This window comes from Ahaetulla prasina, chromosome 1 (genome assembly GCF_028640845.1).
Source record: "Ahaetulla prasina isolate Xishuangbanna chromosome 1, ASM2864084v1, whole genome shotgun sequence".
NCBI classification, from domain to species: domain Eukaryota; kingdom Metazoa; phylum Chordata; class Lepidosauria; order Squamata; family Colubridae; genus Ahaetulla; species Ahaetulla prasina.
Genome location: NC_080539.1, coordinates 74,440,969 through 74,453,658, shown reverse-complemented (window position 1 = coordinate 74,453,658; position 12,690 = coordinate 74,440,969). Strand labels below are relative to the sequence as shown.

At 41.1% G+C, this 12,690-nt stretch overlaps 1 protein-coding gene across 1 annotated transcript in view; it reads left to right on the top strand.

Annotated features, from left to right (window-relative positions):
• The first annotated feature begins 582 nt into the window (after positions 1-582).
• The window catches only part of TTC27 (tetratricopeptide repeat domain 27), a 96,773-nt gene continuing 84,665 nt past the window's right edge, over positions 583-12,690 (top strand). The window contains exons 1-5 of the mRNA XM_058164227.1: positions 583-1,314; positions 2,665-2,845; positions 4,907-5,036; positions 9,822-9,962; positions 10,850-10,952. Of these exons, the coding sequence (XP_058020210.1) occupies positions 1,224-1,314; positions 2,665-2,845; positions 4,907-5,036; positions 9,822-9,962; positions 10,850-10,952 (646 nt within the window). The 5' untranslated portion in view covers positions 583-1,223. The remainder of the gene's footprint in view (positions 1,315-2,664; positions 2,846-4,906; positions 5,037-9,821; positions 9,963-10,849; positions 10,953-12,690) is intronic.

Here is a 12,690-nt window from a genome sequence, read left to right as displayed (position 1 = left end):
TGAGAAAAACAATCCAGAATAGATGAACACATTTCATTCCCTTAAGCATAATTATAATTGCTTCAGGTTTTGTGTGTTTGCGAGAGGACTTCCCCACTGATATTCGCAAGAGTCACTGGACAGTATGACAGGTGGCATATAAATTTATTAATTAAATTTACTGGAGCCCTTCTCCAATAAGTGAAGACAGTTCCCCTCATTTTATGCATTCAGACATGCTACTGAGTTATCAGTCGCTGCCACTATTGGACATCGCATATTCCTATTAGAAAAACAATATAGCAGAGCCCTTGGGGGCAGATATATACAATATTACGTTACTGACGCTGATTTTAGTTATATTTTTAGAACAACAACCGTGCCTCAAGGAACAATAGAGGCTGGCCCTCAATGCAGCTCCAATGTATTCCTTTTAGAACAGAATAGAATAGAGTAGAATAGAATAGAATTTTTTATTGGCCAAGTGTGATTGGACACACAAGGAATTCGTCTTGGTGCATATGCTCTCAGTGTACATACAAGAAAAGATACTTTCATCAAGGTACAACACTTACAACACTTAATGATAGTCATAGGGTACAAATTTAACACTTAATGATACACTTAATTATAGTCATAGGCTACAATTAAGCAATCAGGAAACAATCAATAACAGTATAAATCGTAAATTTATAAATTTAGGTGGTGGGGGGATGCAAATACCCCAAGCGGAATACCTTGAAAAGTTGCTTAGGGCTGTGGAGCTGCCTATATATCAACTGGTATTTACTAATATATCAAGAAAGGCAGAAGCAGATATAAAGGAGTGGGGGAGCAAGGGACGTGCCGCCGCGCTTTCGAAGAGAAATACCACCGCAAGGGCTGTCTAAACGAGGGAACGGCAACGCTGCTCCAGAACAAGGCGTCCCGCTTCCTGGGAATCCGGGGTCCCCGGGAGGAGCTCAGGCTCGACTTTCTTTCGGAGGAAACACGCACAAAAGCCAAAAAAACCGGCGCGGAGCCCTCCAGCTCTTCCGCCAAGACTGCGTGTCCGCTCAGGGTTGCTACGGAGGTGCCTCCTTCTCCCAGGGAGCTTAGCGCGGCTCGGCATGGCGGCTCCCAGCAGCCGCTGGTCGCACATGGGTTTTCGCCTCGCTTAGGGAAAAGCGGCCGTGTTTTTTTTTCCCCTCTCTCTTCCCCCTCCCCGCCTCCTTTCCCTTTCCAGGCATCGAATAACGGGGAACATGCGAGCGCTGGAGCGGGTGTTACTCAGGGGCTTCCCCAGCGCGGCGGAATCCCCGCGGTGGAAACAGAGCGAGGCGGCTTCGGCGGCAGGTAAGCCAGAACGGGCACCTTCCTTGCTGCCTGCCTGCTTGCTGCGGTGGCTCTCCGCAGCTGTTCTGGATTTAGGCAGGAGAGGAGGAAGCGAGGGAGGGCCTTTCTTCTTTCTATTCCCCCACCACCACCCTCCCGTTTCCTCTTTCCATAATACCCCTTTGGGTTTCGATGCATCCTGCCGAGGCAAGAGGTTTCTGTGGTTTCTTAAAAGGCAGCTAATCCATCGGGAAAACTAATCCCTCCCCTGAAAGTTGGGAAGGTTTACGGAGATAGAACGGGGATGGGGATAGATAGATAGATAGATAGATAGATAGATAGATAGATAGATAGATAGATAGAATAGAATATATACACACACACACACACACACACACACACACACACATACATACATACATATATGCATGTATGTATATATATAATTTATAGAATATATTCTATTCCAGTATATACTGGAGGCTGTACCAGCCAAGCCCAAGCCCATCAGGGTCTATACCACTCTCTCTTTTCCCTTCCTCCTCCCATAAAGAAGACAGACAATTTATGTGCCAAAGCCTCAGTGACTAATAGGACTGTCACGTTGAGATTTCTAAACCTATATAACACCACCCTCCTTTTTTTTAAATACGTATTAATGCTTTTCGACTTTGCATTTAAACATTTGTCTTCCTCTTACTGAATCTGTGATAGAAATCTCTTTTAAATCCAAACTGTTCTTGATTCTTCTTGACTGAGATGAATGTATTCATTCCAGTTCTAATAGATCTAATAAACACTCTTCTGTTGGACACCACGGACCAATGGGGTTGGACTTGGCGTATTGAGTATGGCTAGTTTACAGTACTCTTTTGCACCAACTCTGAAGACAATAATTGGCTCTCAGGCTGCATTTCTAATGTAGTTTTGTTTTCATAATGCAAACTTCCTCATCTACACTTTTTCCAGAGTACTAGCATTGGCAGACCTAGTTGATTATTGTGTTTGATTATATAATTCTTAATTATATTGAAGATTTTCCCCTATGGGGGAAGGGAATAATACAGCTTGAAAAAATAATCTTGCAAAATACATTTAAGAACAAATGAAATGACAGATCAGATTTGTTAGACTTCTTGTTATTTATGGATGCTCTTGTTTATCCACTACTTCCTTTTGGCCTTAGTACTTGTTTAGTAAATATGGGATAAAAATTAGATATGACTAGTTTTCTAATAGAGTTAACAGGAATGGACATTTTTGAGAACTATATACAATTCTTTTTCCTGTTAGGAAAAATCCAAATGTCAGATAACCATGTAAAATGCAGGACACACATAAATCAACCACTCTCATTATTTTAATTTTTAGAAAGTGGATCATTATTGCAGTTGTTGTTGGAAGGGAATTATGAGTCCATCTTTCTAAGTAAAGCAGTCCAGAATGTCTTCACCACATCTTCAGGAAAAGAGGACACCATTGAAAGCTACCTGGAAAAGCAGATACAAGCTTACCTAGATTGTTCTTCAGCAGACATTGATTCTATTGAAAGGTAAATTGTTTTGGAAAGAGAATAATGCTTTGCTTGCATTTGAACCACAATACATCCCCCCTCCAAAGCCCAATTTCAAATGATCTCAGAAAATATTCAGAGTGTTTCTATGGAGATTCTCAAACATGCAGGTCATGGTTGTCTCAAAGATGCTTTTCCAAAAGGCAACTGGACTTCCTTGGTTTTTTCCTTCTTCAGATCTAAAGAAGCTTCTTGGATGAGAAGTGAAACATTTTCAAGGAAAAAAAACAAGAAAGTCCAGTTTCCTTTTGGAAAAGCACCTTTGGGACATTCAGAATGTGTATAAGTATTGTGTTCAGTATTGTTTTTTATTGGCTTCAGCTGTAACGTGGGAGTAGCTCATTCCCTCTCTGTTGTTACTATAGTAATGAAAAATTTAATATGCCAAGGTGTTAGCTTCATGGGGTGAATTAGGACATGCATTGTTAAGATTTGCCATAATAGAAAATTGTGTTTGTTTTAAATATCCAAAGTAGGCTTCCCATCTTGCTTTTTTCTTCTATTTTTCTTCTATTTTAATACTCTGAGCTTCAGGAGAAATTTTGAAAGGAGATATGCCTACTCCATGTTCATATCTTCACATTTGACTGGAAACTGTACCTGAAAACTTTAGTAATGTAGGGTTTCTGAGTTTTGTGCCTTTTCAGTCATTATATCCATTTGTTGGTGTTTGCCCAGATTGTACTAGTTGTAATTAAAATACCATTGAATAAACAAACATTCCTTGTTTATATTTCTTAATATTGTATGTTCAATTTATGGTTGGGGCTTGATATTTCACCTGTAACATTACTGAAAAAAATGATGCTTTTCCCTTTAGTTTCATTTTCATCTTTCATCTTTCAGCTGGCCATTCTTGTACATTCAAGCCTCTGTTCTCACCAAAACAAAAAATTCACATCAAAGATAGATGTTTTGGCTGGGTTCATGCATGACATCAAGACATAATTTGTTTAATCACAGTTTATTAATTGGCTAGTCACATGTTTCACAGTAACTCAAAACTAGGTGTGATATGAATTTTGTCTGTCAAATTAGTATTTGGTGGTTTAATGATTTGAATGAATTGTAGTAATTATAGTAACTTGAGATATTAATCGTATGTCTGAAAGGACTCTTAAGGGAGACTTAGATAAGAGATGTGTTGTCTTCACACACTTTCAAAGGTTCCTTTTATGCCTTGCCTAGTTGCATTCACCATTCTGATTTAGTAATTCTTCATGGATTACCACAAAGAAAGGCATATGAAAATATTGCCAGTTCTGAAATCCTAAATTTCATTTATCATCTTTCATTATAGTCTAATGAAGTATAGTCAAATGAAGATCACATGCACAGAGCTAGGATTGCTTTAAAATTTCAAATGCAATAAATATCATGGCAGTGCAACAGATTCCAAACTTATTGACAGGTCTAACTCCCACCTTCCATCTTAGCCTGCTCTTCTTCCACATTAATTAGTGAAAGACGGACTTCAATTTCCTTGATACAGCCAAAATAATTGTTGGCTTTTCTAGTACTTCTGAAATTTTAGGAAATTGTATTCCTTGTCATTAATCAACTGTATCCAAGGATACCTGAATGGAAGCCAGAAGAGATTTCTCCTCAAGCCATTCTCAGCAATCAGACTTAAAGAGGAACATTGACTTTACTTGTCGTAAGATGGCTGGGAAAGACACAAATGAAGATCACATGACCCTTGGACACTGCAACCATGATAAATACATGCCAGTTGCTAAGCACCCAAATTTTGATCACGTGATTATGGGATGTTGTAACAGCTTTAAGTGCAAGTACCAATCATAAGTCACTTTTTCAGTGCCTTTGTAACTTCAAATGCCCGCTAAATGAATGGTAACTTGAGGACTACCTGTATTTACTCAAACTGACTTTCTGCTCTTAATCACTCACCAAATGTTTTATTTTGTCAACATCTTCTAAAATATTCTGTGTAAACTATAGATTGGGTTATTATAGAATGATAAATTTCTGTTCTGTATTCGTGTGTATATAAACATAACATCTTCATGTGTATTGTAGGCAAAGTGTGGTGTTCCTCCTTGGTGTAGGGAGTTTACAGCTGTTTGCGCAGAGCAACTGGACTGGACCTCCTGCTGACTTACAACCTCAGGATTTTCTTCCACCTGAAATATTGCAACAATATAATGAGGTATTTTTCCCCAACTCCAAATAGTTGTGTGACTGAAAAATGCTTCTTTTTAGTATTAGAGAAATGGCAAATTGCTGGCTAATGTTATGCATACCTTTTTTTTATTTATTTCAGATTTTAAACATAAATTTATATATGATGCTAAGGAAGGAAAAGTCATAAACATAAATTATAAGAATGTTATGTAGATTGATCTTTGGTCTTTACAGTACATTCTTCTTTGGTTATATTTGAAGGTTTAGTTGTTAATGTCACAATTTGTTTATTACAATTCCTATGTGCACTATTAATTGGTGGTATATAGGACAGTGTCCTGGTCTGTTTTTGTTGACCAAATAATTTGGATTGGATCCAGTGATGTTCTGGTGGGACAGGTGCTTCTTCTGGGTGAATTCTCTGATTCTAATTAGCTTTGAATTGTCTCAGAATATGCAATAGAACAGGAGCCTCTAACCTTGGTCCCTTTAAGACTTGTGGACTTCAACTCCCAGAGTCTCTCAGCCAGCAAAGCTGGCTGAGGGACTCTGGGAATTAAAGTCCACAAGTCTTGAAGCGACCAAGGTTGGAAACTCCTGCAATAGAAGGTTTAGTTTTCTTTTAACTGTACAATCCCTTCATTGTCACTATTTGTCATTGTTTCTTGCTCTTAATTAATGCCATCTGGGTATGTTTCCCCCACCACCAACATTTAAATTAGGTGAACAGTCATTGGTGGTGGATTGGATTCTCCTTCCCTGTGAAATCTGTCTTTTGGGGAGCAAAGAGATTGCTGTTGTGCAAGGGGAAGTTAACTAATATTGGATTTAGTCAAAGCGAGGTGACTCAGAGTAAGTCAGGTAATAAGCTATGCCAGGATTAGGGTTAGGGTTAAACTCTCAGCCCACAGGCCGGATGTGACCACACCCATGCCCGGTTTAGTGAAGGGGAAAATAGTCCCAATAAGTCACATGATGCTGCCGTGACAAAGTGAGTTTGACACCACTGGATTATGCGGAGCACTTGCAGGGATAGTTTGCAAAGTGCCCATTTTCAGTGCATTTTAACAGTCCCCTCCTCTAGAAAGCTTGGTGCAGCTGCTTTGAAAGTCTCCCAGGTTGATTCTTTAATCCTGCTCAAACATAACTATTGTGGTGAAAGTATTGCCGTTTATCATGTATGTATGTATGTATGTATGTATGTATGTATGTATGTATGTATTTATTTATTTATTTATTTATTTATTTGATTTGTATACCGCCCTTCTCCCGAAGGACTCTGGGCGGTTCACAGCCAATAAAAATACAAAAAATACATATAACACAGGTTAAAAACAATATAAAAAACTAATTCAATATATGGCCTAAAATTGGAATAAAATTAAAAACCCCATTTAAAAACCCCATTTAAAAAACTACTTTTAAGCTAACCCTGCACGCTGAAACAAAAGCGTCTTCAGCTCGCGGCGAAAGGTCCAGAGGTCGGGGAGTTGACGAAGCCCCGGAGGCAGTTCATTCCAGAGGGCAGGAGCCCCCACAGAGAAGGCCCTCCCCCTGGGGGTCGCCAGCTGACATTGTTTGGCCAACGGTACCCAGAGGAGGCCCTCTCTGTGGGAGCGCACAGGTTGATGGGAGGCTGCTGGTGGCAGTAGGCGGTCCCATAAGTAACCCGGTCCTATGCCATGTATTACTTGTGCAGACTCTAATAAAGTTTATGGCTGTGAAGCAGCCATAAAAGTGAGCCATTCAGAGAATGTGGTTCCTCTCCTATATGAGGCTTTCCCCTCCAGCATAGCAGAGATGCCACTAAAGCTGCAACGTGAGAGAGGTGTGGGAGGAGACACCTCATTTGGACCCTTGCAACCACTGAGTAGAGTGTTGTGTCTCGTCCGATCTCACCACCACAGCCGGGGTCTGCTTATCTGCTTCCGAACGCTGAAGAATGTCCTAGCATGCCTCCCGGCCCCAGCCCTGGCTCCATGCCCAGACAGGCTGAGGAGGGGGCATCTCCCAGCCCCAGCCCTGGCTCCATGCCCAGACAGGCTGAAGAAGAGCAAGTATCTCCAGCCCCCAGCTCTGGCTCCATGCCCAGGCAAACGGAGCAACTAGACCCCTCCCCCTCCTCCACAGCATGTGAGCCTGAGGAAGGTCAATTACCAACAGCTGCCGATTGGAGTGACCCTCGCTTCAGAAGAATTGATAGGCGGCGGCATCAGAAGGAAGGGAGGGGCAGGCCTGGATAAGTGCTGAGTCATGGAGCCACACCCCATGGCCTATATAAAGGATCTGCTTTCTGGCAGTCTCTGAGTCAGGCAAAGTCTAAACATATCTTGCTGAAGTCACTTTCTGGTCTCCTGCCTGCCTTGAGGACTTTGCTAGGACTTTGGCAGAGCTGCAGAGGCACACCTGATTCGGATTTCCCTGACCCGGCTGTCAGCGGAGGAGTGGGACACGACATCGAGCAGCCAAACTTGAATGATGGTATTTTTCTTTCAGAAAGAGCAGATGGTCCAAAAGACAGGAAAAGAAGCATAAAAGCCCAGTGAGACAAAAGCACAACATAAAAAAGAGGCAAGAGTTCTATATGCTGGCCATTAACAGGAAAAAGATATCTCAGAGAAAGGGGATTTAAGGCAGAACAAGGTCAAGCAAGAAACACTGATGCCTATTAGAAATAGTATAGAGCACAGCGTATAGACAATTGTGATAAAATAATAGTTGCCATTGAACTGTAATATTATAGAATATAGTAATTGTCATGGTTAGTCCACAACCTATAACAGTTCATTTAGTGACCATTCAAAGTTAGAATGGCGCTGAAAAGTGACTTACGACTGTTTTTCACACTTACAACTGTTGCAGCCCATGGTCACGTGATCAAAATTCAGCCACCTAGCAACTGACTCATATTTATGAAGTTTGCAATGTCCCGTGTCATGTGATCCACCTTTTATGACCTTCTGACAAGCAAAGTCAATGGGGAAGCCAAATTCACTTAACAACCGTATTACTAATTTAACAACTGCTGTGATTCACTTAACAACTGTGGTAAGAAAGGTTGTAAAATGGGACAAAATACGCTTAACAACAGAAATTTGGGGCTCAATTGTGGTCATAAGTCGAGGATGACTTGTAGTAATTATCATAGTAATCTAGCAATATGAAGCAGTTGCATGTCATTTGTGAGTTGCAGACAGATGCTGCCTTTGTCTTCCAGTTGCTCCAAAGGATCTCTTTGAAACTGAATCCAAAGCATTACAGTTAGTCCTCGACTTAAAACGGGTCACTTAACTGTTCAAAGTTATAATGGATGCTCCCAGAAGCTACTTACAACCCGTTTTTGCAGGGGTGAAATGCTCCCGGTTCGCACCGGCTTGCCCGATTAGGTAGCGATGGCAGCTGCTGGTTCGGAGGACTGGTAGCAAAAATCCCTGGCCCTGCCCCCCCTGCCTCTGCTGAGCCGCACCATCAGCAGAGGTTGTTGTTTTTTTACTTTTAAAAGTTTTTCTTCAGCTGAAACATGCCTTTAAAAGTAAAAAAAAAACCTCTGATGATCGCGGGGCTGAGCAGAAATCATCAAAACCCTTTAAAAGTTTTTTTTAAAAAAACCCTCTTCAGCCGAAAGGGAAAAAAAAAAGGAAAAAAAGTGGTTTTAAAAGCCTCCTCTGGCGATCCCAGAGGAGTTTCCTGATCCTCACAGGCTTTTAAACTCACTTTTTAACAGCCCCCACTTACAAGAGCCCCCACCCATGCCCAGCCAATTCCCCCTCCTCACTTACCTATAATTACTGCTCTTTCGGGCTGGCAACGCCATGCTTTCTTCAGTTACTGAAGGGGAAAAAAAGCTTGCTTTGACTTTCTGCTTTGCTGAATGAGGAACTCTGGGAGTTGAAGTCCACAAACTAAGTTACTAAGGTTGGAGACCCCTGTTGTAAAAAAATAAATAAAAATAATAAAATAAAACATTTGTGCAGCTTTCTGAGATTTGGTGTGTTTCTGTAGTGTTTCACTCTAATTACACAAACACACAAAATCTCACAAAGCTGTATGTGGCATTGTGTGTGTGTGTGTGTGTGTGTGTGAAAGAGAGAGTCAGTTGTGTTGTGTGTGTGTAAAGTGTGAAAGTGTGGGGTTCCTGCTTCTTGCAGGGGCCATTTTGGGTGAAGTGCAGCTGCTTTTACATTGTGTGTGAGTCAGTTGTGTTGTATTGTGTGTGTGTAAAGTGTGAAAGTTGGTTTTTGGTATTTCTATTGTTTTGTATACCTTATTTATTATTTTTATTATTTATTGTTATTGGCCACGCCCACCCAGTCATCTGACCACCGAGCTATGCCCACCAATTAATCCACGCCCACAGAATCGGTAGGGAAAATTTTTAGATTTCATCCCTGCATTTTTGCAGTTACGACGGCTTCACATACATATCCCACAGTTGCTTGATTGCGTTTTGGGTGCTTGGCAATTGGCTCATTTTTATGATTGTTTGCAGTGTCCTGCGGTCATGCGACTGTGATTTGCATTCTGTTTTGCTTATTTCCAATGCTGGTTCCTGGCAAAAAACGCCCATTGCAGAAAATTGGGTCAATTAAACCATGGTGTTTACTTAACAGTAGCTGCAAAGAATGTCAAAAAAAAAATCAGATCTGGTTAAGTGATGCCATGACTTACAACTGTAATTCCAGGATCAAATACCATCATAAATTGAGGACTACCTATAGACAGCCACTAAACTGCGGTGTTTTAACATGGATTGAGTCCTCTAAAATAATGTGAAGCTCCCTAATATGTCTTTCTTTTTTACTATTTCCAGACCAGTGCATTGTCAACTGCTATTTTAGGGATGATGGTTCTAGATGGTGAATCAATATACAGCTTGGCCTCCCAACCTATCTTGTTGATGCTGGCTAGAGTCATCCTTGTGAATTCCAGAAATAAGCTAGAAGCTATTCAGGTAAATATGAGCCGTGGTGGCATAGTGGTTAGAGTGCAGTACTGCAGGCTACTTCTGCTGCCTGCCAGCTGCCTGCAATTGGGCAGTTCAAATCTCACCAAGCTCAAGGTTGACTCAGCCTTCCATCCTTCTGAGGTCGGTAAAATGAGAACCCAAATTGTTAGGGGCAATATGCTAACTCTAAACCGCTTAGAGAGGGCTGTAAAGTGGTATATAAGTCTAAGTGCTATTGCTAAATAGCTAGAAGCTATTGAGCTATTCGGGTAAAGAAAAACATGATTGAATAATTGTTCTTCTTTCCAGATTAGGAACCATTAAAGGCTCAAGGCCATATTTTTCAGGCTTTTCTTCTTTTAGATGTTATTTTATTCTCTCACAGCCATAGGAAAACTAATGCAAGTATGTAAATGTCAAATAATGCCATAATAAATGCCAGTGTTTTGAATATTAGAAGGTCTTTTAAATTTGGTTGATCCGTTTGCCTTGGCAGCTCACTATCATACCTCATATCCTGGTGAGATTTTCTGAGTTCTCCCTGGGCAGTGACTAAACTTGGCATTTTCTGACAAAAAAGCAATTGTTCTGCCCCTGAGCTGTGCGTCATTATTTATTGATTGGATTTATATTCCACTTCTTTGATCAGGGACTGCTCAAGGGCGTTAATGCAAAAATACAAAGGTACTAATTAAAACAAAAGGTAGCGACAATTCAAATGGCAAATACTAAAAAAACCCCACCCCATATTTAATCTAGACTACAGGTGCCATGATCTTTTTTCAGATCTTCTCATTGTTAAACACTGTTTAACTGCCATGTGCATGAAATAAAACCAAATAGAAATAAGTTGACCTGATGTTTGAATATATATATATATTTCTTACTTTTAGACATTGCCCTGGTGGACACTGCGATGTATTAATCTCCACCAGCAGCTCCTAGAAGAAAAGTCACCTGAACTCTTTGCTGTTGCCCAGGCCTGTATACAACAAGGTATAATTAACATTGTTATCAACTATTAATGGAGATTCATTCTTAGTTTATAGGGATTGAATTGCTGCCTCTCGAAGGTTCTTATCTTATTTTTTAGGATTTTCTTTAATCTGAGAAAATCCTAGGAGCAAATGAATTTCAATGCATTTTGTTTCTGATTTAGGAATTCCTTATTCAGAGGGTCATCTTGTTTAAAATCATAGTCCCTGGTTATTCTTAGAAGTGGATGAGACTAATGAACTGTAATCAGTTCTGTCCATGGATTGTCTATCTAGCATATCATCTGAGCTAGGGACTTTGGCTTCTTCCACTTAGAGTAAGCCTAAGAGAAATATCCTAAATGTCATAGTGTAGCAGTGGAAAATCAGCCCTCCAGATGTTGTGAAACTACCATGTTAATATTGAGATATGCTGGTGGTTCAGCAATATTAGGGTAATTTCTTTACATTCCTGATCAGCAGCATTAAAGGACTATTATGGTTATGTTTGTGGACATTTGCCTTTTGGTATTGTTTCTTTGGGGATGTATTTTTAGCAGTGTATGGGGAGGTAGGGTTTTTTTCTTTATTGTTTTTATGGGGACAAAGTAGCTATGCATTTGCATTTCTGTGAGAGTGTGTGTGTGTGATTGTGTGTAAGGAGCCATGATGGCACTGTGGTTAGAATGCAGTACAGGTAGTCCTCGACTTATGACCACAATTGAGTCCAGTGTTTCTGTTGCTAAGTGAAACATTTGTTAAGTGAATTTTGCTCCATTTTACGACCCTTCTTGCCACCGTTGTTAAGTGCATCATTGTAGTTATTAAGATAGTGATCTGGTTAAGAGACTCTGGCTTCCCCATTGACTTTGATTGTTGGGAGCTTGCAAAAGGGGATCACGTGACTCCAGGACATTGCATCCGTCATAAATATGAGTCAGTTGCCAAGCATCTGAATTTTGATCACGTGACCACAGAGATGCTGCAGTGGTTGTAAGTGTGAAAAACAGTCATAAGTCCCATTTTTAAGCACCACTGTAACTTCAGTCACTAAATGAACTATTGTAAGTCCTCAAGCTTACAATAGTTTACAGCAGGGGTCACCAATCTTTTGGACCTCAGGAACCACTAAATTCATAATTTTAAATCCCGCGGATCACTAATATGATCTGCCTAGTGACTGGCTGGGTGGGTGTGGCTAGGTGTCTCACTGGCCTCTACTCACCCCTCCCCTCCCAGCCACTCCTTTCCTGCCCGCCCAGGCTCCTTAGGGCCCAACAGGAAGCAGTTGTTGGAGCTAAGTAGTCTCCACAAGAAAGAGTTGGCCAAACAGCTCAGCTCAAATTGGATCTGACCGAGAAGGAGGCTCAATAGAAGCACCTCACTGAAGTCTACAAGTTTTCCAAGCAGAGGGAAGACCTGCGGGAGTGCAAAGCCAGGTACAGGCACCTGGAGGCTCAGTGGGCTGAGATGGTCAGCCAGTTCCAGGCCATGATGCAGTCCCAGTGGAACAAGGCCCTCTGGCTCTTTGCCACCAGCGATGCTTCCCTCCAGCCTTCGCCCAAAGCCCCGCACCAGGAGGGCAAAGCAGACCCCAAGTTGGAATTTCTGCCACCCTTCAACCCTCACAAAAAGACCCCAAAGTGGGATACTCTCTGCAGCAGCACAAATGTTCATTGCACATATCTGGTCCAGGGGCCATAGTTTGAGGACCCCTGATTTAGTGCAATATTTTTCTGCAGACCACCAAAATTTTCCCA